The following is an 18,970-nucleotide window of genomic DNA, read 5'->3' as shown; positions in this document are numbered from 1 at the left end:
ATAAAGTGATTCTTTGTGGGTCGGCCCTGGTGGGCGGGATTTCATTAATCTCACCAACCTCATTATCCAACATGCTGAATATGTAGCATCGATCAACGAACGAGATCCTCGGTCTCATGAAGTCAGCTTTCTGGGGAAGGAGAAAAGAAACACAAATAAACAAGGAAATAAACGCCCAAGGTGGAAATAAGACAGCGTGATGGTCAGGTTCCTTGAACTCACGTTTTTTTTTTTTTTTTTTTTTTTGTCTGAGATGGAGTTTCACTCTGTCGCCCAGGCTGGAGTGCAATGGCGTGATGTCGGCTCACTGCAACCTCCGCCCCCCGGGTTCAAGTGATTCTCCTGCCTCAGCTTCCTGAGTAGCTGGGATTACAGGCACCTGCCATCATGCCTGGCTAATTTTTTTATTTTTAGTAGAGATGGGGTTTTACCATGTTGGCCAGGCTGGCCTCGAACTCCTGACCTCAAGTGACCCACCCACCTTGGCCTCCCAAAGTGCTGAGATTAGAGGCATGAGCCACCACACCCGGCCAAGCTCATGTTCTTGAGTCACCCTCTGTCCTTTATAGAGAAGCAGTTTGGAGATTTCGTCCTACATGTCTGAGGCCGGGTGCTATGGCTCATGCCTGTAATCCCAGTAATCCCAGTAATCCCAGCACTTTGGGAGGCTGAGATGGGAGCATTGCTTGAGCCAAAGAATTCGAGACCGGCCTGGGCAACATAGTGAGGCTCTATCTCTTCAAAAAATAAAAAATTAGCCAGGTGTGGTGGTGCATGCCTGTGGTCCCAGCTACTCAGGAGGCTGAGGCAGGAGGATCACTTGAGCCCAGGAGGTCGAGGCTACAGTGAGCCATGATTGCATCACTGCACTCAGCCTGGGCAACAGAGCAAGACAGTGTCTCAAAAAAAAAAACTGTGTGAATCTTTTTGGCAAAGCAATCTGACATGTTTCTTGTTTCAGAGACTCAGCTTATATTCAACCTAAAAGCCAACTAACTCTCACAGGGGAATACTGTACATGGTGATTACTGCAGTGTGTTTGTGTGTTAAAGACTGCTTTGTCATGCTGACTACAGCTCCAGCCTCACCTCGCTGTAATTTACTGTGGATATTTTGCATTATGTAGGCAGCACCTTATACCCGACAGAAGAGTTGGGGGGGCGGGGGGGGGGGTCCAGTCCCAACTCAGGTGTGCTATAAACTGGCTGACCTCAGATGAACCTTGTTATATTGCTGAGCCCAGGTTTTCTCAACTACAATCATAATAATAAGACTTTGCCTCTAAGTTTAACATAGGGAATAATGACCGTATGAAAATATAGACTCAGCCTGGGCAACATCGTGCAACACCCGTCTCTGCTACAAATTTAAAAATTAGCCAGGCGCAGTGGCTCATGCCTGTAATCCCACTGCTTGGGGAGGTAGAGGCAAGAGGAATGCTTGAGGCAAGAGGAATGCTTGAGGCAAGGAGTTTGAGACCAGCCTGGGTAACATTGCGAGACCCCATCTCTATGAAAAAGTTAAAAAGTTAGTGAGGCGTGATAGCATGTGCCCGTAGTCCCAGCTACTTGGGAGGCTAAGGCAGGAGGATCGCTGGAGCCCCAGAAGTTCAAGGCTGCAGTGAGCTATAATCGCACCACTGCACTCCAGCCTGGGTGACAAAGCAAGACTATGTTGCCTCCGCTGGTCTCGAGACACCCTTGTAGTCTGCTGCCTACTCCATGTAGGATGTAGTTACATTGATAATCTTCATTGTTTTACAGATGGGGAAACTGAGGCTTGAATGATTTACCCAAAGTTAGCAAATGGTAGAGCTGAGACTTGAAGCAAGCTGACTCTACCATGTTCACCTTAACTCCCCGGAGACAAGGAGCTCAGAACCCAGTGGCCTGGCTGTCTCCAGGAGTGAGGAACGGGAAAAAAAAACTGCAACCTGGCTCACTCTTTTGTCTCCAGTGGCAAGAAAGAGACAGAAATGGTTATTTCAAGATGTTGTGATTATTGTTATTGAGGCAGCATCTCACTGTCTCCCAGGCTGGAGTGCTGTGGCGCAATCTTGGCTCACCACAACCTCCACTTCCCAGGCTCAAGCGATCCTCCCATCTCAGCCTCCTGAGTAGCTGGGACTGCAGGCACGTGCCACCACGTCCAGCTAATTTTTTTTGTAGAGACAGGGTTTCACCATGTTGCCCAGGCTGGTCTCAAACTCCTGAGCTCAAGTGATCTGCCTGTCTCGGCCTCCCGAAGTGCTGGGATTACAGGTATGAACCACCGTGCCCAACCAAGACATTATTCTTTTGTAAAGTAAACATAGTTGCTCTTAGCATATGGTTCTCAATTGATGGGCGTGTGTGTGTGTGTGTGTGTGTATGTGTGTGTTCGCTCTGGAAAAGTTTTCTCTGGGAGAAAATTCTAGATTTCACTGTTTTACATTTCAAAGTTGCCAGTTTGTTAAAAAATCAGGCTGAGAAGGAACACGTTAGGACAAAAATGTGAAAGACTGTCATTAAAGCAAGCAAGACCAAGGATGGAATTTTACAGACTTTACACAGAATTCTTGGATCAACCCATGGACACGGTGGCTGATTTTAACAGGAGCTGCAGAGTCTAATCCCTTTCATCACAAAAGCATCTGGGACCAGAGCCCGATTTCCTGCTGCCCTTGGGGGACTTTTTAACCATTTTTTTCCCCCAAGCTTAGAGTATACATCAAATCCCAGGTCCACACTGACCCCCACTCTGGGCTGGAAGGGCCTGACCTCTCCCAAGAGAGTGGGGGTAGAAGAGAAGCTGGGAAATACAAAGTCATTTGATGGATGTGACACTGGGCACAGGTTGACCATCAAGCCAGGGAGGAGGCCATTATGCCTGAAAGCCCCTGAGCCTGTTCCAGGGATGCAGTGAACCACTCCTGTACCCACCCAGGCTTGCCTAGGTGTGTTGTGTGCCAAGGAAGCTTCAGGGAAGAGAGAGGACAGAGAGAGGTTGGATGTCTAAGCGTTGTTCAGTAAAGTGAACAGAAAGCGAATGTTCCAGTCTGGGAAAGTAAAATCACATGAAAGAGGAAAGCGGATTGTCATAGAAGGTCCGAGGCCTGGGCTAGGGAAGGGAAAAACCACACGCTCAAAATCCTGGTCAACGCGTGTCCACGTTAATGGGAGAGAAGCACCTTCCTCCACTGTAGGGCCACGGCAGGGCCAGAGCACCAGCTGGGAGTGGATCCTACACTTTTTTTTTTTTTAATTGTGGTAAAATATGCATAACATAAAATTTGCCATTTTCGCTATTTTTGAGGGTACAATTCAGTGGCATTTATTACATCAAAAATATTGTGCAACCAGGCTGGGCATGGTGGCTCACGCCTGTAACACCAGCACTTTGGGAGGCCAAGGCGGGCAGGAGGTCAGGAGTTCAAGACCAGCCTGGCCAACGTGGCAAAACCCCATCTCTACTAAAAATACAAAAATTAGCTGGACATACTGGTGTGCACCTATAATACCAGCTACTCAGGAGGCTGAAGCAGGAGAATTTCTTGAACCCGGGAAGTGGAGGTTGCGGTGAGCCGAGATGGCACCACTGCACTCCAGTTGGGGCGACAGAGCGAGACTCCATCTCAAAAAAAAAAAAAAAAAAAAAGAGAAAAACAAAATATTGTACAACAGTCACCATCATCCATCTCCAGCACTTTTCTATCTTCCCAAACTGAAACTGTCCCCATTAACCCTCACTCTCCATCCCTCTTACCCCCAGGCTCTGATAACCAACCTTTTACTTTTTTTCTGTCTCTTATCAGTTTGACTATTCTAGGTACCTTATATAAGTGGAATCATGCTGTGTCTACCTTTTTTTTCTTAACAAGAGTTTTGCTTGTTGCCCAAACCAGAGTGCAGTGGTGCGATCTCGGCTCACTGCAACCTCTGCCTCCCAGGTTCGAGCGATTCTCCTGCCTCAGCCTCCCGAGTAGCTGGGACTACAGGCATCTGCCATCACGCCCAGCTTTTTGTATTTGTAGTAGAGATGGGGTTTCACCATGTTGGGCAGGCTGGTCTCAAACTCTTGACCTCGGGTGATTCACCCTCCTCAGCCTCCCAGAATGCTGGGATTACAGCCACTGCACCCGGCCTGATTGTTCAGTTTCTCAACTGCAACATGAGTAGGGCAAGTTCAAATTCTAACTTAGATGACATGCAGGCCAGTGCACATGGACTCATCCAGGTAAACTCTTGCCCTACCCAGAGCCCAAGGAGAGACAGGCAAGCTTTCTGTCTCCAGTCTGCCGTCTCCCTTGATGTACAGCCTGTGGAAAGTTCTGCGCATCTGAGTTATTTCAAGGCCAGTTCTGTCTTGTGTAGCCCCCAAGTTCTTGTTTCTTACCCTTCTATACCATTTAACATTCAAGTTCCAAGTAAACAAAAACCCATAGAACAGCTACAGCATCAACTCACAGACTTTCTGTTTTTCAGTACCTTCTACATAGCTGGCACCTGCAAACTTATTTTCCTGAGAGCTGAATTATGCAGCTAAAGGCTGCTGAAGCCAGTGACTTTTTTTTTTTTTTGAGATAGGGTCTCACTGTGTTGCCCAGGCTGGAGTGCAATGTGCAATATTGGCTCACTGCAACCTCCGCCTCCTAGGTTCAAGTGATTCTCCTGCCTCAGCCACCTGAGTACCTGGGATTACAGGCACACACCCAGCTAATTTATGTATTTTTAGTAGAAACGGGGTTTCACCATGTGGCCAGGCTGGTCTCGAACTCCTGACCTCAGGTGGTCCGCCTACCTCAGCCTCCCAAAGTTCTGGAATTACAGGCGTGAGCTATCACGAGTCTATGTAGTGTATGTATATGTATATACATTTTATATATATATATATATATATATATAGTCAATGTAGTTTACATACATTGTCTAGTATATATATAGACAATGCCTATGTAGTTTTTATACATACACATACAATGTCTACAGTTAATATATGTCTTTTTAATTTCTATGTAATTTATTCATATTTAATTTCTATATAAACATAAAATTTCCATGTAAATATATAATTTCTACAGATATGCCTCTCATGGGTTTATTCATGATATAACATATGAAAAGCACAGAGACCACAGAGTGCTGGACAGACAGCATTTAACCCAGTCATTGTCATCTTTAGTACAGATTCCCCTAACAGGGAGTCATTCCCAGTGGGACTCGGCTTCCTACAAAACAGTGGCTTCTGGCCGGGCGCGGTGGCTCACGCCTGTAATCCCAGCACTTTGGGAGGCCGAGGCAGGTGGATCATGAGGTCAGGAGATCCAGACCATCCTGGCTAACACAGTGAAACCCCATCTCTACTAAAAATACAAAAAAGTTAGCTGGGCGTGGTGGCGGGCGCCTGTACTCCCAGCTTTTCAGGAGGCTGAGGCAGGAGCATGACGTGAACCCGGGAGGCAGAGGTTGCAGTGAGCTGAGATCGCACCACTGCACTCCAGCCTGAGTGACAGAGCGAGACTCGCTCTCCAAAAAAAAAAAAAAAAAAAACCAAAACAGTGGCTTCTGAGAAAGACAACAAGGGAAACCTCCAGCTTCACAGACAGGGTGGGTGTGGCTCGCCACCTTGTTCTGGCCTCTCCTACTGCTCTGAGACATTTCTGGTGTGAAACACCTAGACATCCCTGGCTTCACAAAGCACAAAGAAACCCAGGCACTGTGAACATTTTCCTTCCTGGAGTGGACAGTGGTAATGTTCATGAGGCCTCATCTTCCTCTGGGACCAGCCCCTTCCTGCCCCTGTGCACAGCTGCCTGGTCAGAGGGCCTAAAACACCTGAGCTAGGCTGGACCCATGGAATCCTCCCCAAAAAGCTTTCAAAATTGGATCATTGAAGGGAGATTCAGTCCCTCACCACGGCAGAACTCGCAGCTGTGAGGAGAGGAGCTGGGGCTACACTATTTCTGGGCACAATGACAAAGTCAGCATGAGAAGAAAGTCACAGAAGCGCCAGGTGCAGTGGCTCATGCCTGTAATCCCAGCACTTTGGGAGGCTGAGGTGAGCGGATCACAAGGTCAGGAGATTGAGACCATCCTGGCTAACATGGCGAAACCCCATCTCTACTAAAAATACAAAAAATTAGCCGGGCATGGTGGCGGGTGCCTGTAGTCCCAGCTACTGGGGAGGCTGAGGCAGGAGAATGGTGTGAACCCGGGAGGGGGAGCTTGCAGTGAGCTGAGATTGCGCCAGTGCACTCCAGCCTGGGCAACAGAGCAAGACTCCGTTTCAAAAAAAAAAAAAGTCACAGAAGCAGAGACCAGGGAACAAAGATTCCTGGCGATACCTGGTTTGCCGGATGCCTCTGGAGCCCGACTGCACACCTGCTCTTCCCAGGGCTCGCATGCTGCCTTATAGATTTTTTTTTTTTTTTTTTTTTGAGACAGGCTCTCCCTCTGTTGCCCAGGCTGGAGTCCAAAGGCACGATCACAGCTCATTGCAGCCTCGACCTCCTAGGCTCAAGTGATCCTCCCACCTTAGCCTCCCGCGCAGCTGGGAGTACAAGCATGTGCCACTACACCTGGCTAATTTTTCTATTTTTTGTAGAGATGGGGTCTTGCCACATTACCCAGGCTGGTCTTGAACTCCTGGCCTCAAGCAATCCTCCTGCCTCAGCTTCCCAAAGTTCTAGAATTACTTTTTTTTTTTTTTTTTAAATCCTAACCTACTTCTAGTTGGATTTCTGGCTCTTCCAACTTCAAGGATTAGAACTTCTCACCAGTGCACTCCACACTCACACATTCCTAGAACCCGGGGTGAAGAGCAGAAGAAGGAGAATGCTTCCAGGCTGATGGAAAACACTGATGTCACTCACATGCAAAGAGAGCTAACAGCCAAGTGGGCGGATCACCTGAGGTCAGGAGTTCGAGACCAGCCTGGCTAATATGATGAAACTCCATCTCTAAAAATACAAAAATTAGTCGGGCGTGGTGGCACATGCCTATATTCCCAGCTGCTCAGGAGGCTGAGGCAGGAGAATCACTTGAACCCGGGAGGTAGAGATTGCAGTGAATCAACATAGTGCCACTGCACTCCACCCTGGGCGACAGAGCCAGACTCCATCTCAAAAAATTTTTTTAATTAAAAAAATAAAAACCATTATGGCAAGCAATTTCGGACGAGATCAGGCATGTTCAGGGTGGTGTGGCGGTAGACATGGCAGGCTGTTTCAAGAACACGCAGTTCATTCATTCGTTCCTCTAGATAATGCAGTGTTACATCCAGGTCACTGGGCACCGCACAAGGCTGTCTCTGTAGACCTGAGTGTTCTGCATCCCCAAACAACCAGAATCACAGACGGCTGCTTTGGCATAATATCTGCTGTTTATACAGAGAGGAAGAAAAGTCACAAGAGATTTCCTGTTGTGTTTCTTTCAAGGTGGTTGTTATTGAGGAACGAGTCTGCCACATCTTACATACAAAGATCAAATATATCTTTAAATCTTGAAAGAGCTGTATTTCCCCTGAGAATTAGACACGGTTGTCCAAAACAGACAACACAAGTCATATATTAGATGGAATCTGCCTGCCTTTTTAAAGTGACAGAAATGTCAGATATAAATTTACAAGGCATCGGGCTGGGCACAGTGGCTCACACCTGTAATCCCAGTACTTTGGGAGGCCAAGGTGGGCAGATCACTTGAAGCCAGGAGTTTGAGACCAGCCTGGCCAATGTGGTGAAACCTCATCTTTACTAAAAATACAAAAATTAGCTGGGTGTGGTAGCAGGTGCCTGTAAGCAGGTGCCTGTAAGGAGGCTGAGGCAGGAGAATTGCTTGAACCCAGGAGGCAGAGGTTGCAGTGAGCCGAGACTATGCCACTATACTCCAGCCTGGGTGACAAAGCAAGACTCTGTCTCAAAAAAGAATTTACAAGGCATCTCACAACTGCAGCAGCCTCTAGTCTCTCCACCCTGTCCTTCCCACAGCCGTGACCTTCCATTCTCTTCCTGTTTTCACTGATCCTGACTTCTGTTTGCATTTTATCAGATTTTTTTTTTTTTTTGAGGCAGAGTCTCACTCTGTCACCCAGGCTGAAGTGCAGTGGTGTGATCTCAGCTCACTGCAATCTCCACCTCCCAGGTTCAAGCGGTTCTCCTGCCTCAGCCTCCCAAGTAGCTGGGATTACAGGCACCCACCACCACACCCATCTAATTTTGTATTTTTAGTAGAGACAAGGTTTCACCACATTGGCCAGGTTGGTCTCAAACTCCTGACCTCAGGTGATCCACCCGCTTTGGCTTCCCACAGTGCTGGGATTACCAGTGTGAGCCACCACGCCCAGCCTTTATTAGTCATGTTCTTATGAGCATCCGAAATCCCTGCTGAAAAAGTGCAGTAGAAAGAAATGCCACACTCACCTGGGCCATGGTTCTTCCTTGCTGTTGTGGGAAAGCAGGTATCTGTGAAGGCAGCCATCGGGGTGGGGAGAGAGGATATGAGAGGCCACGCTTGCCCGTGGGCTCCCGATCAACTGCTGGGACCACCCCCACCCCACCCCTCGCGGGCACAGGTGGGAGAAAGCCTTCTCTGAAGGATCCCCATTATCAGAGCAAAGCCCTCACCTTGGAAATGTCATAGGGACTCAATCTCATGAGGCCTGACTTGGATTTTTTTTTTTTGAGACGGGGTTTCACTCTGTCACCCAGGCTGGAATGCAGCGATGCAATCACGACTCAATGCAGCCCTGGACTCCCAGGCTCCAGCGATCCTCCCACCTCAGCCTCCCAAGAAGCTGGGACTATAGGTGTGTCACACGCCCAGCTAATTTTTAAATTTTTTGGTAGAGACGGGGGTCTCACTGTATTGCACAGGCTGGTCTCAAACTCCTGGGTTCAAGCAATCTGCCCATCTTAGCCTCCCAAAACCTTGGGATTACAGGGGTGAACCACCACGACTGACTGGAGTTTTTCTTAATGAATATGTGTATCTGTGTCTCAGTAACCAATGTGCAATTTACTACAATCCCCACCTGTTACCCAAAAATGTAATTATTAGAAATCTATTCTGAAGAAACAGGCCAGATGCAGAGGCTCACGCCTGTAATCACCACACTTTGGGAGGCCGAGGCAGGTGCATCACCTGAGGTCAGGAGTTCAAGACCAGCTTGGCCAATATGGTGAAACCCCATCTCTACTAAAATACAAAAATCAGCCAGGTGTGGTGGCACGTGCCTGTAATCCCAGCTACTCAAGAGGCTGAGGCAGGAGAATCTCTTGAACTTGGGAGGCAGAGATCACAGGGAGCCGAGATTGTGCTGTACCACTGCACTCCAGCCTGGGCAACAAAGCGAGCTTGCATCCCCCCCAAAAAAATGATAAGCAAACTTTTTGGGGGATGGGGTCTTGCTGTGTTGCCCAGGCTAGAGTGCAGTGGCACGGCACAATCTTGGCTTCTTGTGACCTGTCCCTGTAATCCCAGCTACTTGGGAGGCTGAGGCAGGAGAATCGCTTGAGCCTCGGAGGTGGAGGTGGCAGTGAGCTGTGATTGCGCCACTATACTCCAGCCTGGGCAACAGAGTGAGACTCCGTCTAAAAACTCAAAACATATATATATATATATGCTTTTTGTAGAGTCAGGGTCCCGCTATGTTGCTCAGGCTGGTCTCAAACTCCTGGCCTCAAGTGATCCTCCCGCCTTGGCCTCCCAAAGTGCTGGGATTACAAGCATGCATCACTGTGCCTGGCCTGTTTCTTGTTTGTATACGTTGACTACAAACTACAGCACATGTAATAAGTTTGTAAACCTACATCTATAAAGAAAAAATTCTGGGCCAGGCACAGTGGCTCAAGCCTGTAATCCCAGCACTTTGGGAGGCCAAGGTTAGTGGATCACTTGAGGTCAGGAGTTTGAGACCAGCCTGGCTAACATAGCGAAACCCAGTCTCTACTACAAATACTAAAATTAGCCGGGTTTGGTGGTGCACGCCTGTAATCCCAGCTACTCAGGAGACTGAGGCAGGAGAATTGCTTGAACCCAGGGAGTGGAGGCTGCAGTGAGCCGAGATCACACCACTGCACTCCAGCCTGGGTAAGAGCGAGATTCCATCTCAAAAAACAACAAACATAAAAATAAATTGATTAATACAAATGCTCTCTGGCTGCTCACGAGAAAGATCGGGGCTCGGCAGAAGACCAGAGAGACTTCCTTGGGAGTGTAGGTCTGGAGGAGGGATGCGGCTGCCGTGGAGGGAAACACACGAAGCCCCCTCCAGAACTTTATCTTCTGAGGAACAAAAGCCTCAAGCTGCCAGGGGAATGGCAGTCAACCCTGTTGCCACCAGAACACAGGCAAGATCTTGTGCCTTCCTCCTTGAACCAGGGACAGGAATATGTCCTGGGCTCAGGCTTAAAGGTCTCCTGACACGAGGGGAGGGACAGGATCATTGTGACTCAGAGACCCAGGGCCCACCCTGGACTGAGAAGACAAAGAGAACCCCTCCACCCACAGGCCTGGAGATGCAAGCAGCAGCCGTCAACACAAGGAGGGGATCAAGAGCGGAAGGTCCCATTCGCAGCACAAAGCGATGCTACAGAATTGTGAAGCTAGTGGGCCCACTGCGGTAACCATGGTGACCAGCCCACCGCCCACTCAACTCCTGGCTGGACACGGTTCAACCACCCTCCAGCGCTCCCTGCTCCTTACATAGTAACAGCTCAGCAGAACTGGCTCATGTCCTTGTGTCTGCTCTCCTACGCAAGTCTAGCCTTCAAGACTAGCCAGAGATGGAAAAGGAAAAAACAACCCACTGAAAGGAAGCAAAGCAACAAACAGATATTAATTCCATCTTAGGTCAGCATCAGCAAGTGTATGTCACGGAGATGCGCTGCAAACAAATACAAAATCCAAAACCAGAAAGACAAAAGGAAGAGAAACCAATACATCCTCCATCACAGTAAAAGATTTTTTTCTTTTTTTCAGACAGCGTCACCCAGGCTGCAGTGCAGTGGCGTGATCTCAGCTCACTGCAACCTCCACCTCCTGGGTTTAAGTGATTCTCCTGCCTCAGCCTCCCAAGTAGCTGGAATTACAGGCACGTGCCACTACGCCCAGCTAATTTTTGTATTTTTAGTAGAGATGGGTTTTCACCATGTTGGCCACGCTGGTCTTGAACTCCTGACCTCAGGTGATCTTGCTGCCTCGGCCTCCCGAAGTGCTGGGATTGCAGGCGTGAGCCCCCGCGCCTGGCCATCTTCCTCCCTTCTTTTTAAATTTCTGCTCATTCTCTTTTACCTTTGGGGTTTTGCTCTTTTTTTCTCTTTTTTAAATATCTCTTTTTCTGGAAGACACAGACTGGACAATGGGGGTAGATGCTCCCTATTCTTTTTTCTGTGGAAGCCACCTGAGCTAAATGTCATTAAGTTTCACTCTTTGTATTTAACATATGTATTAGGACTAGCTGGGTGCAGTGGCTCACTCCTGTAATCCCAGCACTTTGGGAGTCCGAGGTGGGCGGATCATGAGGTCAGGAGATCGAGACCATCCTGGCTAACATGGTGAAACCTAGTCTCTACTAAAAACACGAAAAAAAAAAAAAAATTAGCCAGGCTTGGTGGCAGGCACCTGCAATCCCAGCTATGCGGGAGGCTGAGGCAGGAGAATGGCATGAACCCGTGAGGCGGAGCTTGCAGTGAGCCGAGATCGTGCCACTGCACTCCAGCCTGGGCGACAGAGCAAGATTCCATCTCAAAAAAAAAAAAAAAAAAAAAAAGGTATTAGGACTTTAATAATACGTTAAAAAGAAAAAACTAAAATCAATTCTTGGAAAGGTTTGATTAAACCAAATAAAGTAATTGGTTTGTATTTAAGATTAATAAAATTGACCGGAAGCCAGGCACACTTGAGTAAGAGAAGGCAAAGATAAACCATTTGTGCACATGAAAAAGACAATTTCAGATACGGTTGAGGTTTATAATTATAAGATCAGTATAAATAATTGCCATAAATTCAAAATTAAATGGGATACTTTTCTAGAAAATATAAATTACTAAAACTGACTGACAAACAGAAAACCAGAATAAACCACTCAACATTAAATGAAATGGATTCCTCTTAAAAAATATAGCCATTGGGGAAACACCAGGAATTTTACCACATTCTACTCAGGATTTTTGCAGTGTTCATAAGACAAAGTTAATTTATATATAAAATATATGAAAAAAATGCTAAAAATAAACGAGAAAGACAACCCCTAAACAAATATAAGCAAAGGTGATAAACATACAAAGCAATCTTATACACTGTTCATGGCTACACTCCTGTCTAGTAAATAAACAAAAACATAGATATATAGCAATTTTGGCCAGACACAGTGGCTCATGCCTATAATCCCTGCACTTTGGGAGGCCAGGGTGGGTGGATCACTTGAGGCCAGGAATTCGAGACCAGCATGGCCAACATGGGGAAAACCCTGTCTCTACTAAAAATACAAAAATTAGCCAGGTGTGGTGGTGGGTGCCTGTAATACCAGCTACTTGGGAGGCTGAGGCGTGAGAATCACTTGAACCCAGGAGGCAGAGGTTGCAGTGAGCCGGGATTGCACTGCTGCACTCCAGCCTGGGTGACAGAGTGAAACTCCATCTCAAAAAAAAAAAAAAAAAAAAAAAAGGCAAGCATCAAAAGCAATCCTGAATACTAAAAGAAAAATACATACATTCCATAGATCCCACTGACTCAAAAAATAAAATTAGAAAATAAAAAATGCAAAAAAATATTTAAACCACTAAATATGAAATGAATCCATACTCAAAAGTATTCCCAAAGAAATACCAAGCCTATATGTTTTTTAGGAATTTTATCAAACTCTCTTCAAGAGTTTTGCAATGTGTATAAGTGGTTTATTTGGGTTTTGTATATGTCAGTCAATTTTAGCAATTTACAATTTTCTACAAATGTGTCTTAATTTCAGATTTATGCCATTAAATGATTTATAGTAACATCTCACTTTTTATAAACATCTACTGGCCAGGTGCAATGGCTCACACCTGTCATACCAGCACTTTGGGAAGCCAAGGCGGGTGGATCACCTCAGGTCAAGAGTTTGAGACCAGCCTGGTCAACATGGTAAAACCTTGTCTCTACTAAAACTACAAAAAAAAAAAAATTAGCTGGACATGATGGCGCATGCCTGTAGCCCCAGCTACTCGGGGAGGCTGAGGCAGGAGAATCGCTTCAACCCAGGAGGTGGAGATTGCAGTGAGCCAAGATCATGCCACTGCACTCCAGCCTGGGCGACAGAGGGAGACTCCATCTCAAAAAACAAACAAACAAACAAACAAAAGGCCAGGCACTGTGGCTCATGCTGTAATCCCAGCACTTTGGGAGGCTGAGGCAGGTGGATTGCCTGAAGTCATGAGGCTGAGGTGGGTGGATTGCCTGAGGTCAGGAGTTCGAGAGCAGGCTGGCCAACATAGTGAAACCCCATCTCTACTAAAAATACAAAAAAATTAGCCGGGCATGGTGGCGTGCGCCTGCAATCCCAGCTACTCCAGAGGCTGAGGTAGGGGAATTGCTTGAACCAGGGAGATGGGGGTTGCGGTGGAGCCAAGATCACACCACTGCACTCCGGCCTGGGCGACAGAGCAAGACTCCGTCTCAAAAAAAAAAAAAAAAAAAATTCTATCTACTGTATCTGAAATCATCTCTTCCATTCTAAAATAGCTGATTTCTATTCTCCCTCGACCAGTGCAGACTGAAGTTTGTCTAAATTTATTAGTTTTAAATACAACCAAATTTTTGTTTTTAACAAATCCTTTCCAGTAAGTAATTTTAGCTTTTTCTTTTTAACTTTTTACTTGAGTGACTTGAGACTCAAAAGAAAGTCTCAAGAATAGTATGAAGAATTTCCAAATACCCTTCTCATCTAGATCTCCCAAATAGATCTCCCAAATATTAACATTTTACCACATTTGTGCAGGCGGCTGGAGGGACTTCAGGGCTGATGAAAAAGGTCCCACCACAAGGTGGCAGAGTACACACGAGCGGCAACTGGGCGAGGCTTTGCGCAGGCAGGAAGGCCCTCATGATAGAGGCCATCCCAGGGCTGTGGCATGGGGGCCATTACCCAGAAGGAGAGGGGGCAGGGACAGCTCCTGGGTATCTCTGAGAGCCTTAGGGTTTTTTTTTGTTGTTTTTTTTTTGATATGGAATCTTGCTCTGTCACCCAGTCTGGAGTGCAGTGACACGATCTCCAACCTCCGCCTCCCGGGTTCAAGCAATTCACCTGCCTCAGCCTCCCAAGTAGCTGGGATTACAGGCCCCTGCCATCATGCCTAGCTAATTTTTGAATTTTTGTAGAGACGGGGTTTCCCCAAGTTGGCCAAGCTGGTCGTGAACTCCTGAACTCAGGTGATCCGCCTGCCTCAGCCTCCCAATGTGCTGGGGTTAAAGGCATGAGCCACCGTGCCCAGCTAGCCTTGGGGTCTTGAAAGCCACATGGTTTGTCTTATACATGGCCGGCAGATGTTGGGTGCAGTTTCCCAGGTATGTACAGCAAGAGATCTCTAAATCACTACAAATCTGCATTTACTTAGGCTATGATTCAAACAACTGGGGCCAGGCATGGTGGCTCACACCTGTAATCCCAGCACTCAGGGAGGCCAAGGCAAGAGGATCCTTTGAGCCCAGGAGTTCAAGGCCAGCCTGGGCAACATAGCGAGACTCCTGTCTCTATTAGAAAATAAAACAGGCTAGGCGTGGTGGCTCACACCTGTAATCCCAGCACTTTGGGAGGCCAAGGCGGGTGGATCACCTGAGATTAGGAGTGCAAGACCACCCTGGCCAACATGGTGAAACCCTGTCCCTACTAAAACTACAAAAATTAGCCAGGTGTGGTGGTGGGTGACTGTAATACCAGCTACTGGGGAGGCTTAGGCAGGAGAATCACTTGAACCCGGGGGGCAGAGGTTGCAGTGAGCCGAGATCACACCACTGCACTCCAGCCTGGGCAACAGAGCAACTGTCTCAAAAAGAAAAAAAAATAAATTATGCAATTTAGGTTTAATGTCTCATGATTAGATTCAGGTGATACATTTGTGGCAGAAATTTTTTTGTTTTAACTTACTCTATTTTTTTGTTTTAAGTGGGAAAACACTTTATTCCATAAAACGGAGTAAATGTTCCTCTCTTCCTTTTAATTTCTCCTCATATGCTTTTACTTTTGGGGGTTTGTGCTTGTTTTTTCTTTTTTTTTTTTTTGAGAGGGAGTCTCGCTCTGTCGCGCAGGCTGGAGTGCAGTGGCACAATCTCGGCTCACTGCCAGCTCTGCCTCCCGAGTTCACGCCATTCTCCTGCCTCAGCCTCCCGAGTAGCTGGGACTACAGGCGCCCGCCACCACACGCAGCTAATTTTTTGTACTTTTAGTAGAGATGCGGTTTCACCGTGTTAGCCAGGACGGTCTCGATCTCCTGACCTCAGCCTCCCAAATTGCTGGGATTACAGGCGTGAGCCACCACGCCCAGCCCCTATTCTCTTTTCTATGCTAACCACCTGAGCTGAATGTCATTAAGTTTCATTCTTTTTATTTAACACATATATTAGGACTACAGTAATAAGTTAAAAAGAAAAGAAAATCAATTCTTGGAAAGGTCTTATTAAAACTAATAAAATAACTGGTTTGTATTTAAAATTAATAAAATCGACCAGATTCCAGGCACAATTGAGCAAGAGAAGGCATGAAAAAGACAATTTCAGATATGGTCAAGGTTTGATTTTTTTTTTTTTTTTTTTTTTTTGAGATAGGGTCTCACTCTGTCGCGCAGACAAGAGTGCAGTGGCGTGATCTCGGCTCACTGCAACCTCCGCCTCCCAGGCTCACGCGATTCTCTTGCCTCAGCCTCTTGAGTAGCTGGGATTACAGGCGTGTGCCACTACTGCCCAACTAATTTTTTTTTTGGTATTTTTAGTAGACACGGGGTTTCACCATGTTGGCCAGGCTGGTATCCAACTCCTGACCTCAAATGATACACCCGCCTTGGCCTCCCAAAGTGCTGCAATTACAGGCGTGAGCCACAGCGCCCAGCCATGGTCGAGGTTTATAAGATTACTCTAAATAATTGCCATAAATTCAAAATTAAATGGGACACTTTCCTAGAAAATATAAATTACTAAAATTGACTGGCAAACAGAAAACCAGAATAAGCCACTCAACATTAAGTGGATCCATCCTAAAAAATACAGCCATCGGGGAAACACCAGGAATTCATTACATTCTACTCAAGATTTTTGCAATGTCTGTAACTCAAAGTGAATTTATATTTAAAATATATGAAAAAAATGCTAAAAATAAGAAAAAGACAACCCCGAAGGAAATACAGGCAAAGGTGATGAACATACAAAGCAATCTTATACTGTTTATGGCTACACTCCTGTCTAGTAAATAAACAAAAACACGTATCAATTTTGGCCAGGTGCGGTGGCTCACGCCTGTGATCCCAGCACTCTGGGAAGCCAAGGTGGGTGGATCACTTGAGGTCAGGAGTTTAACACCAGCCTGCCCAACATGGGGAAACCCATCTCTACCAAAAATACAAAAATTAGCCAGGTGTGGTCGTGGGCGCCTGTGATCCCACCTACTTGGAAGACAGGTTGCAGTGAGCCCAGATCCGGCCACTGCACTCCAGCCTGGGCGACAAGAGACTCAATCTCCCAAAATAAAATATATAGCAATTTTAAGTTTAATCTCAGTGAGGGAGAGTACAAAGGGTCGTCAACAGTATTTAGGAGGTTTTAGTTCTGTAAGAAAATCTGAACCCAGCATACTTCTTTTTTTCACATCCCTTCGGCTCAGAATGAAGTAAACTTTTGACATCTGCTCAATTTGGATCATGAGTACAAAGGCTCCATTTCCTTTTACTTTGCTATGTATTTAGATCTCTTCCAATATTAGTAATCAAAAATAGCAAAAAAGAATTATGGACATGTCATAGGAAAAGCTCCTTCAGGCCGGGCAAGGTGGCTCATGCCTGTAATCCGAGCACTTTGGGAGGCCGAGGCGGGCGGATCACGAGGTCAGGAGTTCGAGACCAGCCTGACCAACATGGTGAAACCGTCTCTACTAAAAATACAAAAATCAGCCGGGCGTGGTGGCGCCCGCCTGTAATCCCAGCTATTTAGGAGGCTGAGGCAGGAGAATCGCTTGAACCCGGGAGTTGGAGGTTGCAGTGAGCTGAGATCGTGCCACTGCACTCCAGCCTGGGCGACAGAGTGAGATTCAGTCTCAAAAAAAAAAAAAAAAAAAAGAAAAGAAAAAACCTCTTTCAGTAAGACCCAAGCTCAAGTCGTGATAGAAAAACCACCATAAAAACATTTGGTCTTAACAAGATTTAAAACCATAGTACCAGTTTCATTCTCTCCCCAAATCAAGTGAGTTCCATCTTAAAAAAAAAAAAAAAGAAAGCATCAAAGACAGACATCCTCTGCTAACTCCATCACATCACACCACCCCGAGTGTTGCTCACCTTTCTTCACCAAGGGCTGGAAAAGAACAGTCTACACAGAACTGCGGCAGCCGCCTCCTTCTCACCCGTCTACAACAGAGGTGCTCACACTGTACCGCCTTCATCTGGCGTCTCCCTACTCAATTTTCTCACACCCTCAGTCCAACCCTCATAACTCTACTTCCTGCAGGGATACTTTGACCAACACCCAAATATGATCATGCCTCTGCCTTGAAGTACTGCATTTGCAGCTGGAGAAAGAGGGAGACCCCAGCCTTGGACCTTGCTGGTCAGCCCCCCACCCCGCCCCCAGCCTCACGGCCCTGGGCGCCTCCCCTGTGCTGAGTCCTCAGTACCACCCATCATTACTCCTTAGGGATGCTCCTCCCTGGTCCTCAAAGACCCTATTGCCCTTTCATCTGCAACATCTTATTTTTCTTTAAGTCTGACCTGAAGTCACTCCTTCCCCAGTTAAAACTGATCCTCCCTCCCCTGGGTGTCCATGCATCCTGATAGTTGAGGTAACTAACAGAGCGCCTACCCCTGGATCGCCCCCACATGTTAACGTGACCAACACCTCTGTAGGAATGCATCCAACAAGGGACCCCAGCTCCGTGCTCCCCCAGATCGGACCCAGGCACTCAGAAGATGTTTTGAATGAGCCCAGACGCCTGAAATAACCCCTCCACACCCTGCCTTCGTTTCCCTCCTAGTTCAGTGCCCACCACTGGCTGCGATCGGGGGTCTGCATGAGACAAGTAGGAGAGAAAGAAGAGGGTTACCCTCTGCAAGAGACGGGGACATTCTCCAACAGCCCCCTTCTTCCCCCTAGAGACCCAGGCACCGCAGTGCAGTGGAGTTCAGGGGCCTGGATGGGCAGAGAAGCTCCAGGGGAAGGGACGGCAACAAACCCACTCTTGGGGAAGAGCGGGATCCCCTGTGCAGAGAACAAGCCCCTAGCTCACCTGCATCCAGGTGGTCACAGTGGCAGGTGCCCTGCACGAGCCTCCAGAGGACGGTGGGGTCCGAGGAAGCAGAGCTGCGGGTAAGGGCAGTGAGATAAGGGGCCAGCCGCTGCTCCGGACCCACTACCTGTAGCGTCCCCCAACCCAACTCGGCAGCACCCGACAACCCGCAGAGATGTCTGGAGGAGCCGCCCCCAAGGACCCCAGTGCAGTGCCGGCTCTGCAGCAAGTGGGTGCCGGCCACGCTCGTGCTGGGCACAGCCCCGGAGCCAGAGCGCCGTCCCTCCAACGCGTGTCTGAGGTGTCAGTCGCCGTGGGAACAGTCTGGGGTCCGGAAGTGCACGCATTGCAGTCCTGCACCTCAAAACACTGCGTAAAAGAAGCTCCCCCCGGGACTACAACTCCCAGAACCCCCCACGACGCCATGCTTCCGGTTAGGCCACCCTGCACTTCCAGCCACAGCCACGGCTGCAGTCACGTGGGAGGTGGCCATGGGCTGGCAGGGTGTGGCGCCGGGCCTCTGGTTGACACAGAG

General features: G+C 47.6%; 1 protein-coding gene across 18 annotated transcripts in view; it reads right to left on the bottom strand.

Moving 5' to 3' along the window:
• Window positions 1-18,850, bottom strand: part of OCM (oncomodulin) — a 62,680-nt gene extending 43,830 nt beyond the window's left edge. For 4 of the 18 annotated variants that reach the window (XR_008536333.2, XM_054655524.2, XM_063813973.1 and 1 more), the window contains exons 1-3: window positions 18,436-18,839; window positions 8,396-8,437; window positions 59-130 (exon numbers count right to left, since the gene is read on the bottom strand). Coding sequence is in view for 11 of the 18 variants with exons in the window: in XM_054655524.2 (XP_054511499.2) it covers window positions 59-130; window positions 8,396-8,437; window positions 18,436-18,441 (120 nt within the window). In the remaining 7 variants the exon portion in view is untranslated. Of the gene's footprint in view, window positions 1-58; window positions 131-8,395; window positions 8,438-10,679; window positions 10,783-17,491; window positions 17,561-18,435 lie in introns of all 18 variants that reach the window. The other 14 variants (XM_063813983.1, XM_063813982.1, XM_063813974.1 and 11 more) reach the window with 13 other exon arrangements.
• Between the last annotated feature and the right edge of the window lie 120 nt (window positions 18,851-18,970).

The sequence above is a fragment of the Pan troglodytes genome, chromosome 6 (genome assembly GCF_028858775.2).
Source record: "Pan troglodytes isolate AG18354 chromosome 6, NHGRI_mPanTro3-v2.0_pri, whole genome shotgun sequence".
Lineage (NCBI taxonomy): Eukaryota > Metazoa > Chordata > Mammalia > Primates > Hominidae > Pan > Pan troglodytes.
This window is presented reverse-complemented; position numbering and strand designations above follow the sequence as displayed.